Source organism: Eptesicus fuscus, chromosome 18 (assembly GCF_027574615.1).
Source record: "Eptesicus fuscus isolate TK198812 chromosome 18, DD_ASM_mEF_20220401, whole genome shotgun sequence".
In the NCBI taxonomy this organism is placed as follows: Eukaryota; Metazoa; Chordata; class Mammalia; order Chiroptera; family Vespertilionidae; genus Eptesicus; species Eptesicus fuscus.
Genome location: NC_072490.1, coordinates 24,013,254 through 24,038,511, shown reverse-complemented (window position 1 = coordinate 24,038,511; position 25,258 = coordinate 24,013,254). Strand labels below are relative to the sequence as shown.

At 45.9% G+C, this 25,258-nt stretch overlaps 1 protein-coding gene across 1 annotated transcript in view; it reads right to left on the bottom strand.

Annotated features, from left to right (window-relative positions):
• RFTN1 (raftlin, lipid raft linker 1) overlaps nt 1–25,258 on the bottom strand; it is a 174,086-nt gene that overhangs the window by 59,411 nt on the left and 89,417 nt on the right. Inside the window, exon 4 of the mRNA XM_008156721.3 lies at nt 24,149–24,257. Coding sequence (XP_008154943.2) covers nt 24,149–24,257 — 109 coding nt within the window. The remainder of the gene's footprint in view (nt 1–24,148; nt 24,258–25,258) is intronic.

Below are 25,258 nucleotides of genomic sequence, written 5' to 3'. Positions count from 1 at the left end.
TTTTAGGACAAAACAAATATTTAAATATCTATCATGTAGATATTTATGTATGTCATGTGAAAAAAATCTGAAATTTTTTCAGTACTCACATGTACTCAAATGAAGACGAGAATACAAACCAAGTATTATATAAGGCAACTGATATTTAAGCCAAATAAAACCAAGCAAATAAATCCTTCCCATGTTTATATACAGGGGTAGGCAAAAGTAGGCTTACAGTTGTGAGTACATGAAACAGTTTATTCTTGTATTATGATTAATTATTGTATTGTTTTCCATATGAACACCTGTAAACCTACATTTGCTCACCCCTATATTTTGGTCAAAGTGGTTTCTGCCTCAGTGCTTAGGTTATTTTGTCTGCAGAGACACAACAGTCTGCTACTTCACACAGGGTATCTTTGCATATCTCCAAATGGCAGGTCTGCTAAAAAAAAAAATCCCCCCCAATATTATTGAAATATAACTGAAGACAGTTTTTAAAGACTATTTCTGGAATTGATGTCCAACCCCCTGCCATTTCACTACACAGAGCAGTTTGCCACAACAGATATAAACCCAGACCAGGAGGGGCACAATGGGAGATTTTCCCTGACCCTGCAAATCCCTAAACTCTCTCACTAGCAGCCCATCAGGAGAATTTAGCATAAGTGCGGTTGCCTGGGCTCAGATCAGGACCCTGGAGCAAAAGCAAAGATCTCTGCCCATTTCCCAGGTAGAAGCACTAAGGGGGGAAAATGTACAGGAGAATCTACCATTGCCCACAAGTCTGCAAGAACCCCCAGCTCCCACTAGGGCCAGTGCACAAGCACAAAGAAAAAGGATAAATCAAATATCAAAGCATCATGCTAGCAAAGCACTTAAAGAGACTTTCATCAGTCTCGTGGGACAGTCACAGAATGTGCACTGGACCTCCCGGTGTGCTGCTTTGTGGCTTCCTAGATCCACGGTGAGTAAAATAACCTCGCCCACAGGTGAAGTCTCTGTATACAGAAATGGCGTGAGGGAAGGACTCCCATAAGGCTAGCAAAGGTGAAGCGGTAAGAAAGTGTCATAAGTTAAGCAAAGAAGAGCAAATTTCAATGAGCCTGCACCAAAAACCCACCATCGCAATAATTTACATTTACTGAGAGATCCCCATGTGCCAAACATTGTTTTAAGGGCTTTACATGGATTAACTCATTTAATCCTTATAATAACAATATAAGTAGGTACTCTGTTTTTTGTAATCCTCACATGAGGATATGTTTTTTTAATTTTTAAAAAGAGAAGAAGGAAGGGAAGGAGGAGGGAGCAAAAGAAGGAGAGGGAAGGAAGGAAGGAAGGAAGGGAGGGAGGGGGGAGGGAGGGAGGGAGGGAGGGAGGGAGGGAGGGAGGGAGGGGAGACAGAGAGAGATCATCAATGTGAGAAAGAAACATTGATTGGCTGCCTCCCATATGTATCCCGACTAGGGATTGAACCTACAACCTCTTTTGGTGCAGGGATGACTCTCCAGCCAACTGAGCCACCTGGCCAGGGCTAGGTATTCTTTTTATCCCTGTGTTACAGATTAGAAAACTGAGGCAGAGAGGTTGCAAAGCTTGCCCAAGTCCATACAGCTAGCAGTAAATGGCAGCTAGGAGTCAAACCTAGCAGTCTTGGGTCCAGCATTGTCTTCACTATACTCTACGCTGTCCTGTGAAATACTGGGCTAGATCTTGAAGACGGTTGCATCTTTGGAGCCTGGCCTTTTTGTTCTGTAGGCAGTGAGATGCCACCATGGTTTCTGAGCAACAGTGTGGCCTATCTCAAGGGAAATTCATCTGTCTGCAGGATTTGGTCTGAATCGAGGTGAGAGATGGTGTTGGCAACAGAAGTGAACAGAGTAGAGGCAGAGAGAGTGGTTGGAGGCCTGGGGTCACTGCAGAGCTCGTGGGAGAGGTCAGAAAGTGCCTCCCTTGTCATGGGCATGGAGGTGAGAGGTAGATGGAGACCAAAGTAGAGACAGCAAGCAGTCTGTGGACTACAAGGCGATATGCCACAGGACTCTGGCGTGTTCAACGATCGGTAGGTAATCGATTGTCCAAACAAGGGCACTTTTGAAAGCAAAAGGTGAAACTGTTAATAATTATGCTATGATCACAGGCCTGAGCTAGAACTGTCCACGCGAACGGAGACATAGGGTCCCCCAGTTACACGTGACCAGCAGTGAAAGCTGCTTTAAAAAGAATAAGCAGATGACTGTCCTTTCTCGTCCTTCCCTGTCCAGTATGTGATCCGCTTCTTCCATCGCTTTCCTGCTATCACATCCTGGGCTTTCTCTGCCTGGTCCCTCCCACAAGTGTCAAATCCATCCCATCCACATTCAAGGTCTCCAGAAGGCTTCAGGTCTTCCATCCGTGGACACTCTGCGGACCTCCCATCCACCCGAGGCAGCTACCTTGTCTTCCCCCTTGGGGTGTCCTACCCCATATCTCTTCACTCCTCTCCACCTTCACAGCCTTTGTTTTCTTCAACATACAATTTGGCTCCCATTCAGGGACCTATGCGCTTGCAGCAACCTCTGTTTGGGATGCTGTTCCACCCAATGTCCCATGACTGGTTTCTCCTTGTTACCTGGGTCCCCTCTCCCATGCATGGCCTCCTCTGAAATCCCAGTCTAAAAATGGTCACCTGGTCATGCTTCAGCATCTCTCTGTTTGATTTTCACCATACCACTTACAACACTTTCTAAAAATAATAACTTATTGTCTGTCTTTCCCAGTTGGATGAGATCCCTGTGAGGCTAGGGACATTGTCTATTTCTTCCCTGCTATGTCCCCAGCATCTGAAACAGTTCCTGATACCTAGTAAGTACTCAATCCTATCTAATAAAAGAGTAATATGCAAATTGACCGTCACTCCAACAACAAGATGGCTGCCACTATGTGGACACAAGATGGCCGCCACAAGATAGCCAGCAAGGGAGGGCAGTTGGGGGCGATCAAGCCTGCAGGGGAGGGCAGTTAGGGGTGACCGGGCTGGCAGAGGAGGGCAGTTGGGGGGGACCCAGGCCTGCAGAGGAGGGCAGTTGGAGGGGACCAGGCCTGCAGGGAGGGCAGTTGGGGGGAACAGGCTTGCAGGGGAGGGCAATTGGGGGAACCAGGCCTGCAGGGGAGGGCAGTTAGGGGCAACCAGGCTGGCAAGGGAGGGCAGTTAGGGGTGACTGGGTCAGCAGGGGAAGGCAGTTGGGGGTGACCAGGCCTGCAGGGAGGACAGTTAGGGGTGACCAGGCCGGCAGGAGAGGGCAGTTAGGGGCAATCGGGCTGGCAGGGGAGCAGTTAGGCGTCAATCAGGCTGGCAGGGAGTGGTTAGGGGGTAATCAGGCAGGCAGGCAGGTGAGCGGTTGGGAGCCAGCAGTCTTGGATTGTGAGCGGGATCCCAGATTGGAGAGGGTGCAGGCTGGGCTGAGGGACACACTCCCCCCTGCCCTCCCGCCGTGCACGAATTTCGTGCACCGGGCCTCTAGTATATGTTTAAAAAGGAATGAGTGGGTAGGAGGTTAAATCTGCTGAATCTGAAGTTACTTCTAAGTAGAAACTTCTCCGAGTCTATTAACTCTAGCCATCTGGGGCCAGTAATGTTTTGCAAATACACCCATTTGAAAGTTTGAAAATCTGCACATCATTTGCCACTTGTATCATTTTTAACAGAGAAGAAAACAGGCCCAGAGAAATGAAGGGATTGCAGGTCCGGGGTACATCTCAAGAAAGCAACACTGTTAAAATAAAGTTAGTTGCAGTCCCTGGATTTTCAGTCCATCTCATAACAAACCAGGTCAATCTTCCCTCAGGAAAAAGGAAACCCGCAGCAACAAACAATTTGTTAATATCAGTCTGAATATTAAGGTAAAAATATTCATAACTGGGCCTTCTTTCATAAAGGTACTACTACCTAAGATAAGACAGTGCATTCCACCCCACACCCCAACCCCACCCCCCAAAAAGATAAAGAAAAGTAAAGAAGGAAAAATAAAATCCAGCTAGAATCCAAAATCCTGGAGCTGCTGAGGTTGACAACCCCAATTTCACACTTTGATAATACCAGTGACCCTGGAATTACAAGCTTGGAGCAAAGAACCTCAAGGGTTTATGAAGGCGCCTGGGGAATGTTCTGAAAAACCAGTCTTAAGAGTCTTCATGGAATCAAATCTCAGCACCACAGCTAAACAACTGAGGAAAGAACATAAGTTTGAAGAACTTTAACCAGGAACAGATGTTTCCCTTCACACCACACTGCTGTAACATCTAGTATTCGTGACTTCTTTTTTCCCACCATCCCCTGATTTACATAGGCTTCCAAAACAATAATGAAAGGCACTTTAACAAAACGTTGTGATGGTGCGGTTGGACCAGTGCTATCCAAGTTTTAACCTTGGTTAAAAAAAACCAACAACAAACCTTTTTCTATTCCCACAACTCCAGACCAACAAAAATATAACACAGTCCTAATGGCATTTGAAACTCCCATGGTAAACAGAGCAGTTCAACTAAGTACTTGGGGATGGTTTTCATTACAATGTGCAAAGAAATGAATGTTTTATTGTTCTTTTGTAAATACCCTGGAGGACCCTGGGATGGTTTTTCTGGACGATGAAAATGATTTGAGCGAGTTTCAGATCTCATGAAGATATGTGATCTCTTTGAGTAACAAATAGGGCAGTTTTTTTTTTTTTCCTTTTTGATGGTGGGGGTCTTTGCATTTACAACTGTTGAGAATTACAATCAAAGATCATTTTCAATGCCAGATAACCCTTATATTCAAAACTCAGCTTATTTCCCATTTCTTGCCTTTGTTTTTATTTTTTACGTACTCCGTATTCATCCTGCATGTTTCAAAGTCCACTCCTAGCACAACGAACTGTAAAGGAACGTAGCGTGTTCTGAATTCATGTTTGCGACAGATTGTATTTTTCAAAGATGTTCACAGCCATGTATTTCACTCAGCATGGTCTGCTAGAACCTTGCCACCATGTCACCCAGAGGCGAAGTCTACATCCCTCTAGTTGAACCAGTATGGGCCTCCACCAATGAAAAAAGTCAAAAGGAAGCCATGTGACTTTTGAGGCCTGGTCATAAACATTCCATGAACTTCCTTGTTCTCTTGGGGTGCTTGCTCTTGGAACCCAGACATCATGTTTTGAGGGAGCCCAACCAGGCTGTGGAGAGGCCTTCAGGTGGCCCTGTAAGTGCACCTCCCCCCTCCCCCCCCCCCCCACTGACAAGCATCCCAGTTGATACCATGTGGAGTAGAGATCAGCCAAGTCTCTGCCAAGCCCTGCCCAACTTACAAATCTGTCAGCAAAATAAATGACTGTTGTTGTAAACCACTATGTTATAGGGTGGTTTTTTACAAAGCAATAGTGATCCTCTTAGAATACAGAAATCCTACTAATTCATACCGATGGGAAGATACCAGACGGCAGTGACTTCTTAAAGTAAAGCCCACAGCCCTCTCTTTATAAGGGATGCAGTTAGCAGTGCTCTCAAATATGCAGCAATGTAAACAAGGGTAACACACGTACGTCCAAGGACTGGGCCCTTCGGGACACGCGTTAGTAGAGAATAAGAGCAATGTGTAATTAGCCTCCGGTTCGTGAGGATGCATCCAGCAAGCAGGTACCCTGAGGTAAGCCCCGCCCCCACAACGTGCCTTACATTATTAATCGGCTAAGCAAACCTGGAGGCAAACATGGGCATAATTCTTGGTTACAAACGTGTAGCACGTGAATTAATGATGATGCTTTACTATTCAAGAGCGACACAGAATGATGCCCACATTCCCTGGCACCACTGGAATCAGAAAGAGTCACAAGGACACCCCCCCCCCCCAGCCCTGCCCCAGTGCTTGAGGCTTACGAAAAAACCCATCTGTGTTATTCTTAAGGCGCCATAAAGAGCATCTTCCATGGTCCTCTGGGAGTGTCTCAGAAGTTAGCAACTGCATCTCTCATTCAAAATGAGAAGTCACTGAAATGAAGCTCCTATACCAACTGAATCATGAAGAGTTCCATGGAGAACTAACTTTATTTCTAGCAGGAATAGATTTACACATGTTCTTGAAAAGTTTTACCACCTTTTCAGTGTTTTTCTTCTACTCCCTGTACCCTCCATATCCCAACCTTTTTATCTCTGAAGGAGCCTGTTCAATAAAAGTTTCTTGGGCCCTGGCCATTGTGGCTAAGTCGTGGGAGTGTTGGCCCACACACTGAAGGGTCTTGGGTTCAATTCCAGGTCAAGGGCACATACCTGGGTTGCAGGTTCAATTCCAGGCCTCGGTCAGGGTGCATGCAGGAGGCAAATAATCGACGTCTCTCACTCACATAGATGTTTTTTTTCCCTCTCTCTCTGCCTCTTCTTCCCCCTCCATTCAATGGAGGAAAAAAATCCTCCAGTAAGGTTTAAGAATAAATAAATAAAAGCTTCTTGGAATGCCTTCTGCTCAATAACACCCTATCACCCCACCAATAACATCCCTACTTAAAGAAAATGTGTTATATGTAGAAAATGAAATATTATTCAACCATTAAAAAGAAGGGAAGTCTGCCATTTGCAACAATGGACCTGGAGGGCATTATGCTGAGTGAAATAAGTCAAACAGAGAAAGACAAATACTGTATGATATAACTTCTATGTGGAACCTGAAAAAGTCAGACTCACAAAAGGAGAGAATAGGATGGTGGTTACCAGGGGCTGGTACAAACTTGCAGTTATTAGAAGAATATGTTCTGGGGGATGTGATGTAATGTACACCACAGTGACTATAGTTAACACTACTGTATGTATTATATAATTGAAATTTGCTAAGAGAGTACATAATATTCTCACCCCCCCCCCCACAGAAAATGGTAACTATGGATATGTTAACTATGCAGTAGTGATCATTTAACTACATAGGTTTATCATATCATCATGTTGTACATGATATTGTACATAATAAACTTACATAATATTGTCAATTATATTTCAATAAATCTGAAAAAAAATTCCTACTCCCTCACCCATATAACATCCCTACCATCCCCACCAATAATATCCCTAACACAGCAACCAGTAATGTCCTACTATCCATCCTCCCCAGATACCTTTCAATCCAAGGCCTGCTGCTATGGGGCTAACAGAATGAAGATAGATTGGGAAGTAATTAGTTATATGGGAAACTTTGGTTAAATCTATTTTCTCTTATTTCTTAGGCTAGATTTAGAATAATCAGCTATTGGAAAACTTGGGCCATTTGTCCAAACACATATCTTGGATTACTTATATAGATTTCAGCACCACCCACATAATGGTAATCTATCTTATTTTTCAGTATTTTAAACACTTAAGAAGTCAGAAGTGATCCAACAAATTAATCATTTAAGTTTAGATTTTCCTCACAATAGATTTTTTCCATTGAAGTGTCAGAAGGCCAACAGTTACTTTTAACCCTAAGAGGGGAAAAGCTTGTAAAAAAATAAAAGCCCTTATCTTGAACCCCAATTACAATTACTACTTTAAGGGGAAAGACAAAAATGGTTATCAATCAACAAACACTGATTGAACAAATACAGAGCACAGCGAATGCTAAGATGTGCCCAGAAAATTTCATGAAATGAAGGCATATGGCACTAACATTCTGCATGCCACAATCCTAAAATATGAATTAATAAAATAAGCCTCTGGAGAAATCATTGAAAAGCTGGGGTCAACCATAGAATCACAGGATATTGGAGATTATCAATGTGCAAAAGCTTCATTTTACAGGGAAGAAAACCAACAATTCCAGAAGGCTGTGTGCCCTGCATAGCTGACTACCCACGTTATTAATTAAGTAGCAGTTTTCCTTTACTGGAATCAGGAGGAAATTCTGGAACTGGGCTTTTAAAAGTTCCAGATTTCTCTTTGAGAAGGTAAGTCAGCTTCAGTAATTGGGTACTAAAGTCCTCTCCTTCCCCCAAGCTATCCTCAACACTGCTGACTGATCCTAATGGGGTCCAGCTCTGGGAGTGGGAATTCTCCCCACGGCAGAAAAGGGTTAAACGTTAGATGGGTTTATCTGGCTCTAAAACCCGCAGAAAAGAGTGCACATCATCTCAAGTAATAAAAGTGAAACCTTCCAGTTTGGGGGAGGGAGGGGCGGTGGGGGATATAGCAGGCAGCCTAACTGCCTGCCAGGATAAATTCCATTTCTCAGATGAGACACCCCACCCCAACACGCCGCCAGGTTAATCCAGATTCCCACGCTCATTATCTGTGCTGGATGCCAGACAGATCGGGCAGACAGGAGGTCTCACTGAGCAGGGATACTCAGCACCTCGCAACAACGCAGATGGGAAAGTTCAACCTGTGCTGTAAACCTGTCAGCTTCCACATGTGTCCACTGACAGTTCATAATTAGCACTCAGAACATGTTCCATCTCATAAAAAATACACACACACACACACACACACACACTTACATACATACAAACTCTTTATGCACAAATGCCACTTTAGAAACTTTCCTGGTGATAACAGCAAATTGCATATTTGTAAATGTGTCTGCTGGGAAGTAGAAGGGGATGACATACAATCCTCACAAGTCACTTCCTCAACAAGTCTTAACTACCCTGGAACAATGAAAAAAGCTTCTGCAAGTTACAGGAAAAAGAAAAGGTAGGAGTGTCTGTCCAACTCGTCATCATTGCAACAGCTCTGAAAGCATCTGTTCCCATACAACTGTGACATCTTTCGAGCCCTGGAAATTCATGGGCTGCCACCCTCTCATGCCACAAATATTCATTGAGCATCTACTATATGACCTATACGCTTCTCTGCATGGAAAAAAAGAGACAGTAAATAATCCTATATAATAAAAGCCTAATATGTTAAGTGTCCGGTTTTCCATTCAACCAATCAAAGCGTAATATGCTAATGATATGCTAAGGCCACTCAACTGCTTGCTATGATGGGCACTGACCACCAGGGGGCAGATGCTCTGACTGGTAGGTTAGCTTGCTGCTGGGGTCTGGCCGATCAGGACTGAGGGAGACAGGCCAGACATGCCCTGGAGCCCTCCCGCGGTCCCTCTCCGGCTGGCCAACCTCCCACATCCCTCCCCAGTCCCAATCATGTACCGGTGGGGTCCCTCGGCCTGGTCTGCGCCCTCTCGCAATCTGGGCTGAGAGACAACCCCCCCACCAGTGCACGATTTTCATGCACCAGGCCTCTAGTAAACATAATAATTAAGTAAAAATAATAAAGTATCTTAGGAAGTGACAAAAGCTACAGATAAGAGAGAAATAGAGAAGAGTAAGGGAATTACTATGGTGGGGAGTGGCAGGAGATAAGGTGCTTTTTAAAAAAATGGGTGGGCAGGCGCTGGCCAGTCTGGCTCATTTGATTGGAGAATCATCCAGTACACCAAAAGGTTGCCGGTTCAATTTCCAGTCAGGGCTCACAGTGGGTTTGGGTTTGGTCCCCTGTTGGGGCACTTATGAGAGGCAACTGATCGATGTTTCTCTTTCTCTCTCTCCCCCTTCCTCTCTCTAAAATCAATAAATGTATCCTAGGGTAAGAATAAAATAATAACAATAATAAAATAAAAAATGGGTGGGCAGGGTGGCTGGATGTGCTGGAAGGTGAACCGGAACAAAGATTGGAAGGAAGTGAAGGAGTTAGCCAAGCAGATATCTGGGGGAAGAAGATCCATAAAAGTTATCTCCCCTAAGAGTTAGACCATATTCAGCAACCACCGCGTGCTGACCTGATTCCCAGTAAGCTGGATGGGGAAATACACAATCCATAAGCAATCACACACCGCATCTCCTGGATGTACCCTGTATATCTCCTGGGTTTTACCACCCAGATGTCAGTCCTTGGACAATAGGGATGACTTTATACATTTATAGACTTTTACAGAGGTCCTCACAATACAAGAACTCTCACTTTGTACTGAATGGCAAAATGCTTACTGGGAAGCCCTGGCTGGGCGGTTCAGATGGTTGGAGCGTGTCCCATACACCACAAAGGTCGCTGGTTCGATTCCCGGTTAGGACACATACCTAGGAAATCGTCTGGGATGCAGCCAATCACTCTCTCTCCCTCCCTCCCTCCCTCTCTAAAAATCAATAAAAACATATTATTGAGGGAAGTTTTTTAAAAAAATACTAGGGAAAATACGTTAACCAAGCTAGTTTGGGATGTTTCATCATCTGACGGACTTGATTTTTAAAAAGAAGAAGAAGACCTTTAACAAAAATTTAAAATAATTCCTATAGCATGAAAGAAAATTTTGGTTGCTGCAGTAAGCAATCTTCTCTTTTTAAAATTTATCTTTCAATTTCAGTTTACATTCAACATTACTTGGTATTAGTTTCAGGTGTACAGCATGGGTGTTAGGCAATAACATACTTTACAAAGTGTTCTCCCCAATATTTCCAGTGCTTCTCAAATTAAGATAGCTTTTTAAAAGAAATGCTGGAATTCTAGAGACAAATGAAAATAAACAAGCTACTGGGACACCAATGAATCTCAGAGAGTGTTGAGCAAAGATGCCTTTTATAAAAAATTCCACTTATATAAAGTTCAAAGCCACGTGAAGCTAACCTTTGACATTAGAAATTAGATAGAGGCTAACTTGGGGGCAGAGAGGGAAAGTGATGGTAGAGGCCACAGGGAAGGCTTTGAGCTGTGCTATTTCCCGCCCTGGGTGCTGGTTACCCAGGTGCGTTCATTTCGTGCGAACTCACTGGGCTGTACACTTATGATTCATGCCCTCTCTTGTTACTTATGTTACCTTCAATAAAATGAGATTTTTCTTTTCCTGAAGAACGGTGCAGCGAAAGTGCTTACGTTATGGTGATTTCACACTGGAGCTGGACAGCAACGGTCCTACTGCTCAATCAATGAGCATTTATGACTTAGGATAGAGTTTTTAGTGATAGCATCATTCATTCATTTTAAAAGCACTGAATTCCAAGCAAATTGGAGGAAAGTAAATATGATGAGCTGGAAACCTGTGCTACAGGCCCCCAAGAGTCACTTGGTGGTGACAGAGACACTGAAGGCCAAGACGCGTGAGGAGTGTAGGAATGAAATGGTTTCAGGAAATGTAAACACGGGGAACAAAAGCACAATTTCCAAGTGAGTGTGTGTGTGTGTGTGTGTGTGTGTGTGTTCCAGGTAATGTAAAAATACATGTACAACTAAATTAAAAATTACTATTTTAAACAGAAATTTAGTTATTTCAAATATATTCCTAAAAAGTTATATAGCCAAGTTTTGGCCCCCAACTCTCAGTTGGATCTCTTTGTGGGGAAAATTTGCTTTGAATATCCAATATTAGCTATATACTACTCCTTGTTTCTTGTGGCTGATAAGACTCATAATCACAAATATTCTGTATCAACTTAGATAACATAAAAAAACCGAAAACTGTTTGAATAAACGAACCCTACAGAACTATGCTGCCCAAGACAGTAGCCTCTATCCCCATGTGGGTACCAAGCACTGAGAATGTGGATCGTGTGACTAAGGAGCTGGATTTTTTAAATTTTTATTATATTTTAATTAATTTAAAATCAATTTTAAATTAAAAAAAATGGAAGCAGTATAACATTATTTATACTGCTTCCATTTTTTAAAATTTAAAATTGATTTTAAAATTTTTTCTGTCAAATACAACTTTATTTTAGAGGATATGCCACTTGAACTATTGAGAAGTTAGCATCTGAATTAAGATGTGATACAAGTGTAAATTATATACCATATTTCAAAGATTTAGTTTATTAAAAAAAAAAAGTAAAACATCTAATTACATGTTGAAAAAGTAGTATTTTGGATATATTGGGTTCATTAAAATCCATTACTAAAATTAATTTCACTTCTGCTTTTACTCTTTAAACATGGCTACTAGAAATTTTAAAATTACATAGGTGGCTCAAATTATATTTCTAATGGACAGTGCTGTTAAGAAATAAAATGTCACTTCTGAACAGAGAGTATAGGGGAGAGATAAAAGAATGAGAAATCAAGGCTGGAGAAAGCAATATGTTTGAGGATCTGATTAATAACTGTGGCAGAAGTTGGGGGGGGGAGGGGCGGCTAGTCCAAGAAGCCCGTCCTTTTAAGAGACCATGGTCAGCTAAGCTGGGACTGGCCCAGACAGCAGAGCAAATGTTATCTGCGATTTTACAGCCGTCAACAAATCCAATGACCTCGTTTCTGCTGACTGTGTTAGAGGATTGCTATGTCTGTGATTAAAAAAGAAGAATGACAGAGGCACCGAGCACATGTCTTTCTGGGGTGACAAAGGAGAGGAGGGGGTTTTAAATTGCCCTGCTCCAAATCTCCCCTCCATGAGAGATTTGGGTGAGGATTAGAAAACACAGTTACACCATGTGTCTGGGTGGAAAGATTTGTTTTAATGGACCCAAGAAAATACAATAAAGTAATCGATTTATGTGCGCGTACGGCAATTCTGTCCGGTTGGAGATAGCCAGGATCAGGAACCCCTTCTGAAAAGAGAGGAGACTGGCTCTGACCACACACCCATGACCCGTGGATTGTTCATGGCTGGTAATAGGTCCGTGGACTCCTCGTTGACTTGGCGCACTTTCCAAAGTCTGCCATTACGGTGATATAAATAGGTATTTGGGAGGTAATAGGCTCCGTGATATAAATAGGTATTTGGGAGGAGGAGAAGCAAGGGGAAAGCTCTTAAATGACATCCGGAGAAGCGCTGAGTTAAACAAAGTAAGCAGGTTTCTTACTGCAGACCTTTTCAGAGCCTTGATTCTTCTAAGGGGCACTGTGACCCCTCTCCCCAAGATGGCTTACCATGTGCATGCTTCCCAAACACACTGGACGGCAGGCCCTCCTTTTCCGAGGAGTCCTGCGGGGTGGGCACACATCAGGAGGCACTGGCTTCGAAGGAAGAAACTCTCGCTCTTCACCCCTTTGGATTTCACCCTCAGCCAAAAAGGGATACGGCCGGCTGCCGTCAGCATGGCTCAGAGGCAACAGGAGCTGGAACCTGGTCGTTATCCCGGCCTGTCCATTGCCGGACTCCTTCTGGGGCCATTTCAATAACGGTGGGAGCAAGGCACACCCCAGGTGCCCATGGCCACGGCTGTGTCCTGGGGAAGCAGACCTTTGTCCCTCACCTGCAGGAACTCCCAGGCAGGCCAACAGCCAACCCCACCACCTGGCCTCAGGCAAAGTTACATGAGCCTTGGCCTTCCCAAGGCGCCAGTCGCCACCCAGGAGGTGGCAAGGTAGGCAGGTTTCTTACTGCAGACGAGAGAGTGATGCCAGGTCTCATTTCTCCCTAAAACAAAGGGTTCGCGGGCCCCGGCCCGCCACCTCCCTTGGTTTAATTTCTCTTTCCCTCCCAGTCTTTTGCCTGCTCTACCAGCATGCAGAGTAGTTTCTGATTTCTTATATTTGGGGCAATTTCTCTGCAGAGACCACACACACACACACACACACACACACACACACACACACACACACACACACACACGCAGGCCTGACCACCCCAAGCTGCCCACAGAGCCACCAACAGGCCCCTCTCTGTTCTGGGCACATCCAAATGCCATTTTTAGGAATCCCAAGTTCACTTTTTTTTTTTTTTTGCCCCTTTCTGATTTCACTGCTAGTTCTTTCGTGATTATTATTGCATGTGACATGTGCTCCGAATGCTAGAAATGACATAAAATTGCGATGCTTTTACGCGGGCAAGTTCTCATCCCTAGTCAGATATCAAAATGTAGTCACTTAATAAAAAATTACACGAAAGAGGAAAATGAAGACAGTTCAAGCAAGCCCATGGAGGAAAAAAAAAGCAAATTTTAAATTTGAAAGTGAAACATAAAAAGAACAACTGAGAACCATCCTACGAATGACAAAGAACTACACATAGAGTTCCATGGGGTAAAGGGCAGTGGTTTTCAACCCAATGGCATTTTTGGGTCAGGTCTCACAAAATATGTATTTAGGAGGGGGAAGGCCACCAAAATAGCTCCCACAAAGGTCACCCGTGACCTCATGCTCGTGGCCAAGCCACCGACAGGGTTGACACCCCCGCCTCTGAAACACCGCCCTCACATTCACTGTTGTGAATGCTAGAGTCCCCCAGAGCTCAGTTCCAGGCCCTTTTCCCCGCTCACCCTCTCTCCCTTCCTCAGCACATCATCCATGACCACCGTGCCATGACCATTGGCCAACGGTGTCTCTGCCCTACGTTCCTGGGCCACAGAAACATGGGCTTGAGCCCTCCCCATCTCAGCAGAGCCCCCCCCTCTCCCCCATTCATCAGCTGCACAAGCCTGGTTCCCTCCCTCCCCACACGGCACTATCCAATCCACACACAACCCCGGTGATCTGCCTGCTCCAGTTCTTGTATCTACCCACGTCCCCTCATCCCCACCACAATGCCACCACCTAACTCTCTACAAAGAGCTACTCCCAGTGTCCTAACTGAACCCACCCCGGCAAGGAGGAGACCATTCTCTAGCTTCTCCTCAAGGCTCTCCAATGGGTTTCCATGGAATTTAAGATGAGCGCCCAAATCCTGAGCCTGGCCTGCTGGCGTTGCCCTGTGAGCCCCGGCGAGCTCTCCAGCCTCCTCGCACAGCACCTGACCCTCCATCCTCTGTGGTCCAATCACAATGGGCCTCTTCCTGTTCCTCGAGGAAAACACGCTCCCTCCCAACCACGGCCTTTCTCCTCACCATTCCAGCCCCCGCTCCCTCCACTTTCCCAGTGCAAATACCACTTCTTTCGGGGCCAGTGCCTCTTCCCGCTGCCGGGACCCCTCGCCCATGGTACTCCAGGGCACTTACCTCTAGCATGTGACACCCACTCTGTGTCTGTGTCCTCAGCTCGACTGTGAGCCTCACGTGACCAGGGACAGGACCTGTGCTGGTTCACTAAGGGGATCCATGAACATTACTGCCTAGGAGCCCTCAGAGATCTGTTCAAAGACACACTAATGACCGCCGGCCCCCTGATACTGGGTCTTGGATTCATGCAGGGAGAGAAAATGACTTATGAGAACTTGCCTCCTCTTGGGGGAGTGATCAAGACAAGCGTAGGACCACCTCCCCCGTCTCAGGCTCAGATTCACTTCAACTAATCTCCCTGGAAAGAACAGGATGGTCGCAGGCCAAAGAAAATAGTAGGAGGACGGAGGATCAAGAGAGGCTGGGGCAGGAGAGAAACTTTGTAAGAACACAGAGGCCTCCAGACAGCAGCTCCCAGTTTTTCCTCCCAGTGTGAAGGTTTAAGCTGGTAAACATCCTCCGCCCTCCTCCCCCAGCCTCAGGGGAAAGGGCGGCCAGTTCCATGTGCACAGCTGAGGCCAGTTCTGTGGGCTCACCCTCCCCCACCCCTGCCTCCACGTGTATCACCTCGGGCTTCCACTAACTGTCCCTTCTCTACTGGCACCTTTCAGCTTTTAAAGATGCTCAGATCTCCTCTTAAAAAAAAAAAAAACAAACAAAAAAACACAACTCCCTTTTCCCTGTACTCTGTCTTAGCCACCATTCCCTCTCTCTCCTTCTAAATTTATTTACTTTCCAACCCATGGCAGGGGGCCCTCTGCCTGTTCCACCCCATGCAAATCACTCTTGCAAGACTTAGTGGCCAAACCCGTGGGCCACCTGCCCAGGGGGTTCCTGCTTTTATGCTGTTTTCTAGTCTCTTCCCTGAGGCTCTGTAACACGGATGCTCTCTCCTTTCTCCCCGCTTTGTAAAAGTTCTTTCTAGTTCTTCTCTGGATCCTCTCCAGGATCTCCGTGTTCTCCACTCTGCCCTCTGCAAGCATGAGAGAGTTTTCACATCCCCAGTTCATCCCGTCCCGTGGCTTTGCCAGCTCAACTAGTGGCCCCTCAACGTGGGGGGTCCTCGGCTCACTGCTGGTCAATACACGTTTCAGTCCTGGCCCAGGACAAGGCAGGGACAGAGTGTTCGAGTAAGCATTTGGGCCCTTAGCTACTCAACCCTGCTGCCATGTTTTTATTGTATTTTCCAAAAATATCACTCCTTAGTGGGTTGGGAAACAAACAAAACCTGGTCCTTCACCACAGACGATTTGAGAAACACCAGTCTAGACCTCGCAGTTTTTATTTTTTCAGTGGTTCTGTTTACATTGGAAACGCAAGAGACTTCACAATAACAAAGTAAAAACACTACCAACTTCTCTAAAACAAAGGAAGCCAACTAGTCAACCCAACAACAACAGAAGATCTTGTCTGTATTTCTACCAGGTAACAACGGGCTGATGGCGAGCAGGGGCTGCCCCCCTGGAGATGGGCACGTGCCACTTCCTCGCTGTCATCACCTGCCTGGTCCCCTGTGGGCCTCTGAGTCTGCACCTCAGGCAACTACAGCTCCATGCCTAGCCTGTTCCTGAGCTCTAGCCCAACAACCACAGCTGCCTCCTGAATGTTCCCTTGAGTGCCCCACTGTCCTGAGTCCCAACACGTCCCTCCCCCATCTCATTATTGCTCTGCCCCCAATGGCTCCTCACGCTGGGTTCCCCATCCTCCAAATGGCCCCGCCTCACAGACCAGCCACCTGAGTTTCACCTTGGGCTTCTCTCTCCCCTTTCATGACACCGAGCACTTAAAAAATATACACGTTTTTATTGGTTTCAGAGAGGAAAGAGAGAGAGAAATATCAATGATGAGAATCACGGATTGTTTGCCTCCTGCATGCCCCACACGGGGGATTGAGCCTGCAACCGGGCATGTGCCCTGATCGGGAATCAAACCGTGACCTTCTGGTTCACTGGTTGATGTTCAACCACTGAGCCACGCTGGCTGAGCAACAGAGTCTTAATGATTCTTCCTCTGTTTCTCTTTAATTTGTTCATCCACAAATATTTATTAAGTTCTGGAGACACAACAGCAAACAGGATACTGCATCCCCCAGCAGTGCCTCATGTCTCACCCTCAGCCTCCTCTCTGCCCAGCCCCCAGTCACATCCTTCCACACAGAGGGCACAATCATTCTAGAACGACACACCATTTTGCCTCCTCCCACTCCACCAGAGTTGCCTTTTAAAACTGTCACGATTCTCCTGGGTTGGGGAAAAGAGGGAGGGTGCAGCAGGGAAAGGGAAGCCTTTTATACATAATTTTCCTTTCACTCTGAATTTGCACTAATTAAATTAGATTCTCTGCACTGCACTTGTAGAAATGAGGCCCTGAATACTCAACAATCAGCCAGAAATTAATGATGAGTCATTTATCTACCACAGGCAGTTTCATAATCCTAGGGGGTGGGGATCTTTTGTTTCATTAAAAGGAGCCAATGAGATTTTTTTAAAATCGGTCAGGTTCCTTTCTTTAGAGGCCAAGGTATAAGCAACATCATTTGGTTCTCTGCAGGGTAATGCATCTAGTTTAAGCCACACACTGACCCTCTAGTTCTGGCCATACAGCAGGACCTTCACAGGACAAGGCACGGGGTCAGCCTTGCCTCTCCTCAATTGTCTTCATTCTAAAGGCTCCGTGATAAAATAAACCTAGTTCCAGTAGATCATGGAGGTTAGTGCTAATCCCTCCATCAGAAAAGAGTGACTCTAAGGAACAGAGCCCAGAGCTGAGGGCCTGAGGGCAAAGGCCTACGTGTCTGGCCTGGACAATGGCAGGGAGTGTGACCCTCTCCCATACCAGCTGTACAGGTTAATAATGTGGGTGTTTTTCAATAGATGGAGTTACACATATGTTGATATACATGCGATTCGATATGTATGCTATTTTGTTGCATTAACCGCAAGCTTCAAAACTTCTTATGTAAAATTTTCTGAAGATGTTAACATCATAGATACTTTTACGCTTAAAAATGTCGAATTTTGTGCCAAAAAAAGAGCATTTGCAGGAAGTTTTAATTCATTATTTTGAAGAAAAGTGCTGCTGAAAGTTATCATATATTTTGGGAAGCTTATGGTGAACATCTCCATCTCAAGATACGTGTGAACGCTGGTTTAAAGGCTTTAAAAGTGATGATTTCTATGTGAAAGACAAAAAATGTCCAGGTCAACCGAAAAAGTTTGAAGACCAATAATTACAAGCATTATTGGATGAAGATGCATGTCAAACTCAAAAACAACTTGCAGAAAGATTAAATGTTGCTCAGCAAACAATTTCTGATGGTTTACAAGCAATGGGAAAAATTTTAAAGGAAGGAAAATGGGTGCCACATCAACTGAACAAAAGACAAATGGAAAACCAAAAAGTCATCAGTAAAATGTTGCTTCAACGGCATGAAGGAAAGTCTTTTTTGCATCGAATTGTGACTGGCGATGAAAAGTGGATTTCTTTTGAGAATCCCAAAGGCACAAAATCATGGGTTAATCCAGATCAACCATCAACATCGACTGCAAGGCCAAACTGCTTTGGAAAGAAGACAATGCTCTGTGTTTGGTGGGATCTGGAAGGTGTGGTGTAGTATGAGCTTCTAAAACCAGATGAAACCATTAATACTGATCGCTACCGACAACAAATAATCAATTTGAACCACACTTTCATTGTGAAACGACCAGAATGGGCCAGAAGACATGGCAAAGTAATTTTGCTTCATGATGACGCACCATCACACACTTCAAAACCAGTTAAAGACATGTTAAAAGATCTTGCCTGGGAAGTATTAACCCACCCGCCGTATTCACCAGACCTTGCTCCTTCAGATGACCACTTGTTCTGATCCATGGCACACGCACTTTCTGAGCAGCACTTCAAAACATACGAAGTGGAAAACGGGGTCTCTGAATGGTTTGCCTCAAAACAAGAAAAGTTCTATTGGGACGGCATCCACAAATTACCTGAAAGATGGGGAAATGTGTAGCTAGCGATGGACATTACTTTGAGTAAAGCACTTGTGATGTTTCTCTTGAAATTATTGTGTTTTCCTTGATTACAAAATCCGCATTATTAACCGGTACACCTGGTAAGCTACAGGCCTAGAGCCCCAGCCTCCATTGGGGGAGGCGCTCCAAAACCTGTCCCCACGCACCAGATACGGCTGCACCCCTCTGTCGCCCATGCCTAACCCTGCCCTCTGGCTGGGACAGCCCTGCTCTCAGTCCCTGAGAGCTGCACAGAAGAGGTGGCATGGCCCAATGGTCACAAGTGTGGCCTCTGGGTCAGGCAGGCTGGGTTCAAATCCCAGTCATGCCTTTCCCAGGTGTAATTTTGGGTAAACTGCATAACTTCTCTGTGCCTCAGTCTGTTCACCTGTAAAATGGGGACACGTCTTTGGAGCAGTGAGATGAGGGTTAACCTTTTGCACTCGGATGTCTGAGTGTGACTCGATACGGTTAGCATCGAGATTAAAATTACTCTTTGAATGTATCAATAATTTGAAATACAAAAAAAAAAAAAAACCCAAATAAATAAGTTTGTATGAAGAGAAACTCCAGTTTTTTATTCTACTGCCGCGCTTTGTAAAATCTGGGGTATTTAAAAAATTAAATCCCGAGTAGAATAAAGGAATCGAGAAAAAAAAGCAAGCGAGTACAAAGGGTTAAGAGTATAGTATATGTAAAGCCCTTTAAGGCAGGGTCTGTCTGGCACCTAGGGGGAATGCCTCTGTGGTGTAAGATCCCATTTAAAATTCAAATAAACCTATACATACATAAATATGGGCCAGCAGCATATAATATAGCCAGAGAGACCAATCTTTTTTGGGGGGGATGGGGTGGGTGGGGGTCCGGGGCAGGTTCTGTATTCCTGGAATTGAAGACTCTGGAGTCTAGGGCTCTAAGTCATTTCCCGCCTAGTTCACCTAAGCCGGCTTGAGTAGGACTCTTGTTTCATGTAATCGAAGGAACCCTGCCCAGCTTCCTCCTCCCTTTGTCATCTCCCACTCCAGCCCCATAGGACCTGACTTTCTCAGCCTTGAACCTTCGGCTCATGCTCCTGTCCATACCAGGAACAGCACTGTCCACCTCACCCCTCCATCTTCACAAGGGTCTGTCCCTCCCTTTTCGGAGTCCTCATCCTGTAACACATCTCTATAAAACCTTTCCCTGGCTGCCCAGCCACAGAACCTTCCTGCTCCCTCCAAGCCCAGTTACTGCCTGCAGGTCCTCCCCACTCCCCCGCCCAGGCTCCATCCCTCAGCGGTCTCAGCCCCTGGGGCAAAGCCCTCACCTCCTCTGAGCTTACCAGTGGATTCCACCTGTTTAAAAGGGAAATACCACTACCAGTGGAGCCCCCTGAATTACTGTGAAGCACAAACCAGAAAAATGTGTGCAGTGACTGAAAAACTGTAAAGTGCTTTCCAAACATGTAAGCCCTTCCCCGAGATGCTCCGAAGAATGCAAAGTAACCTGAAGATGGACCGGTAGGCTCTTGGCTCCCTGCCACTCTGTCTCCTTTACAACCCCCTGGGAAAGTCCAAGGGGCTCCCCCAAACCCACCAGCCATGCAAGACAGGCTCCGAAAGTACCTGGAGGCTGAACCTCTGTCTCCAGGGAACAGAGACGGAACCTCGCTCCCGCAGCCTCGCAAACTCTTCCTCCCTCGAGCGTTCGGATGGAGGGCTTGGAAAACAGTCTCTCCCAGTCTGCTCATAAATCTGAATTTCAAATGCTCGGTGGTCCATAATAAATAATTTACATAAGGGGCCGGTTGGATGGAGCACAGCAGGATACAAGAGGGAAAATCAGAATGCAGTAGCCCAGATTTAATTTGACTGGCCAAAGCGCGCAGAGAAAACCCTCAGACCACATTGAAAGGAAATAGAGCATCTTTCTACATCTCCCTTCGCCCTCTGTGAGAAATCACGATGGGGAGGGGCTGTAAATTACGGCATCTTCAGCTCATTTTACACGACACAGACACAAAACGACTTTATTTTTCCTAATTACGGAAAAGAATGAAATCGCCGGACCCTCCTTCTAACCACGTCCTCTACCCAAAGGTTCTAATTTAAAAACATTTGGTGGGAAAAACAATGCGGGGGCATTGTCCTGAAGAAAAAAAAGATTCGAATCACTTTGAGCTTAATTCTAATATGCGGAGAGGAACATAAGCTTCTCCTGCGTGATGGTACAATGACAAAATGAGTTAATTACCAACTCATCGCAAGACAGATGTACTTGTCATAGGAACAGGAGCCATTATTTCACACAAAATAATGACCCAGATAAAAAGTAATGACTGCAAGCTGTAAGCCGCCAGTGACACAGCTTCATCTTGGCCTGAGTGAATGGCAATTAACAAGTGCCACCCTATATACATACACGGGGACCAAGCTATTCATTACATGTGTATTTATTGAAAACACACAAATGGGTTTTAGTATTATTTCTTCCCAGGAAGCTCCCGTAGTCTCCTACCTGTGTGATGACAGAAAAATTTACACTTGTGTGAAATTCTGCCATCAGTTGGAACAGCTGTTGACCCCGCAGAGGGGCTTTCGGTTCCCCTCTGTTCTCTGCACACACACACACACAGGTGGTGTTTTCTCCCGAAATCCTGTCCAACAACAGAAAAGAGGAGCAGAGGAAAGGGGGGGGGGGCGCAGTTCCATCCATTGGTCCCTCTTCTCCTGGTTGCCATGGCCACCGGCCTAGAAACTAAAGCCACAGCCAGCACTGACAGCCGGAAATGCCGGATACGTCCAGGTCCAGCCCTCGGTCACGGGAGTGCAGGGGTGAATGGTGGCGCAGCCTCAGCACACCTGAGCTCTCCACGGCGGGAAACTGTACCTGCACCCTGCTGACCGTGGCCAGGAACCACCTCTCTCTGGAGAGGAGCAGAGGCGAGAGCCTCCAGCACACACAACTGGAGATAAACCTGGGTAAGAAATCTCAGGGCTCCCCTAGTGTGCAAGGTGTCTAGTCTGTCTGGACCCAATGATTTTTATTGAAAACCCGGGTGCACGGCGGGTGAAAGGTGACGCCGTGGGCTGTAAAGTGTACACTTTTTGGCCCTAGCCGGGCAGCTCAGTTGGTTAGAGCGTCGTTCTGACACGCCAAGGTTTCAGCTTCCATCTCCGGTCAAGAAGATACAAGAAGCAACCAATGAATGCATCAACAAGTGGAACAACAAATGAATGTTTCTCTCTCTGTCTCTCAAATCAATAAAAAGTTTAAAGTGTATAATTTTTAAAATGCTGAAAACAAACAGAATGAATGAGCTAGTGTCAATGACTGATTTAACTAATTATGAAACAAACCATCAGATCCTGATGTACACACACACACACACACACTCTCTCTCTCTCTCTCTCTCTCTCTCTCTCTCTCTCTCTCACACACACACACACACACACACACAACCAGTGTGTGTGGGGAAAAGAGTGGTGGGATAAGAGTAAACGTTTCAAATAAACACTGGCTTGTCCTTCAAACCATAACTTTGAGGTTATCTCCTCCTCTGCTGGATGGATGTCCATCTACACTTCCGACGCTATAGATACACAGCATCCGACTGCCGGCTAAGCAGGCCACTGTCTCCTTAAGACCTGAGATGGGTACATGCAACGGGTCAGCCACGCAATGATCAGGTTTGGTTAAGACAAAAGCACTAAATCCCATGTTTTTAGAAGAGCATATATGACAGTGTGGCCAGAGCCTCATGCCTCCTTTTTCCCACTTACCCTCAAATATTCTAAGCATCTGAGTCTTAATTACAAAACCAAGTCTAAAACTATTTTCCCCCCAGTACTCAGGCCATGGGGTAAATTCCACCTCTCGGATGTCCCTGCCCAAGTTTCTTAGAACATTTTACTTGCAGCCATCCAGAGAAGATGGCCCTGTTTATACAGACAGCTACATGAGTTCCACAAACACTTGTGTTCTCAGGCAGATGCGTGGGTGAACACAAATGGCTTTCCCTCCATTTCTTAAGTAATAATCTGAATTTTACCAGAGTAAAATTACCAGAAATTTTGACCTGAGAGATCATCTGATTCCTAGTCTACAGTCTAGGCTCCTGCCATACGTGAGTGGTTATTCCTGGGGCCTTGTAAAGCCTGAACACTCAATAAAGGTGGAAGGGGGGGAGGCAGGAAGGGAACAACAGGAATCACTGGGTGTTTAAAGGGACAATCTAATTATTTCACTCCGCTGCAACATTCCTCTCAACAGCCTCCCACTGCTTTTACTGCCCAGTCCTGGCCCCTTCTCCCACCCCTGACACACATTCCCTTTCTTCCCCAAGGTCCTCTGATCTTTGGAAGCCCCTCGGCTCCCTCCTGCCTCAGGCTCTCACACATGTTGCTTCCTCTGTTTGGAGGGCTCCCCAGGCTGCCCAGCCCCATCACCAGATAACCCCTCCTCATCCTTCTGTCACAGCTCGGGTACCTCCTGATGCCTCTATAGACCACACCATGTGGCTTGTTGTGAGAACAGCAGGGCAGGGGCCACACCTATTTGGGTCTCTGTATCCAAGCACCGAGGACTATTTCTAGCCCAAAGTTAGAAATGGCCAACACATAGTTATTGATGAATTCCCTAGTTGACTGATTGGATCTCACACAAATCATATCACCTCTACAGGGTGTGGAATTGTCAATTCTTGTGGAAGACTGGGGAATGGAGAACAAGATCAGCATTATGCAATGAACTGAGCCCCATTTGGGCAAGGGCATGCCTTCTGCAGTCAACGTCATCATATTAAAATCAAGTGGACCCTGCAATTAGGCGGCAAACCTCACATGGCATGAAGAGGCATTCAAAACCAGACACATTTCTGGGCAGAGACAGAATCCCCCGCAATTAGGTAACTTTCCCTGGTACGACTGCATGCCAGTGGCCACGGGACTCTGGCATGCTCCCCCTCCAGGAAGGGAAAGGGCTGGTGGCAATGAAGAACCACAGGACGAGGGGAATGTGGGATCTGGGAGGGTCCCATCACCTTGAGGATTTGAGGGGAGTCCTGGCAGTGGGGCCCCAGGCCTGTCAGCTGTTAACATCACTCCAGCCTTAAAAGACAGGGTCCCGGGTCCTGCCAGGCTGGGGGGAGGGGAGGAGCCGCATTGTTCCAGACCAGAGTCAACTTCAGCCTGAGCCATGTGGGGAGGGGGCTGCCCCTCTGTGGGGCTGCTCAGAGGCCCAGCCCGCGGAGTATGGCTGACCTGCCCCAAGCCAGCCCCTGCCTGTTCCCTCAGGGAAGAACCTGTTCAATGGCATCCTCAATGCAGGGCTCACCTTTTTAAAGAACTCTGGGATGATTTTTTGGTCTGTCAGGTGAATTAAGGAGGAACAGCAATCTAATTCCAAGACGTAGCCTTCATTGTGCAGATCAGATTTCTGAGATCTGAAGAGAGAGGGGAAAACAGATATGCAACGATTATAATTTTGCACAGTATTAAAAAAATGGAGGTGTTTAATAAAACCCAAAATTATTTTCTGAAAGCAAATGCCAAAAAGGCAGTGCTGAAAAATAATTTGTGGTAAACAACTCAAACAATATAGAGAGATCTACATCATGCAAAAAAGCTCCCACACAAATCATCAAGTAAAAAGACATCCTTCTAGAATGATGGGGTTAGAACAATATGGCTTATACATTAAACAACACCACACACACACACACACACACACACACACACACACACACACTCCAGTAATGTATCTTTAATGCATTAGCTGTATCTCTAATTTTTTTTTTTTTACTTTTTCTGAAGAGAATACATTCACATATTCATCACTTACAAGACTTTAAATGGCTCAATCCCTACAGAAGACAATCTGGCAAAATCTATCAAAATTAAAGTTGCAGTAAGAAAAGACCGTAAGGCAACTAGAGCAGAAATTCTGGGAAAAGAGTGGAGGGCTGAGGTAAACACCTGCAGCCTTCGGGTCAGAGCAGAGGTGTGCAGGGCGCCCCTGCCCCTGCCCCACACAGGTGGTGGGGCTGCCTCCCCCTTTCCCACCAGATGGACATGCACGTGACACAATGCTATGCACATGCAGAACCAGAGGCAAGTGGTCACTGGGACATCCCGCCGCTGCAGCCATTCCTTTCAGGGCTTCTGTAGGACACTACCTTGGGTCTGAGGAGCTCCTGGAAGCCACATGGCTGCCAGAATTGAAGGTGATTCCTGCAACAGGAAGTGGGACTGTAGCTAAGGGACAGAACGTGCTCTTTCTTCCTGGGGAGCGGGACTTATAGACGAAGCCTGGGCTCTGTCCAGGACTCACGCCACAGGCACAGCCACTCTCCGCCGGCGGAGGGGATGACAAGCCCCCTTACTAGGCGCTCCACCGAAGAGGGACCCACGCCAGCCCCTGTGAGTGCAGGTGTAGCCAGAAAAT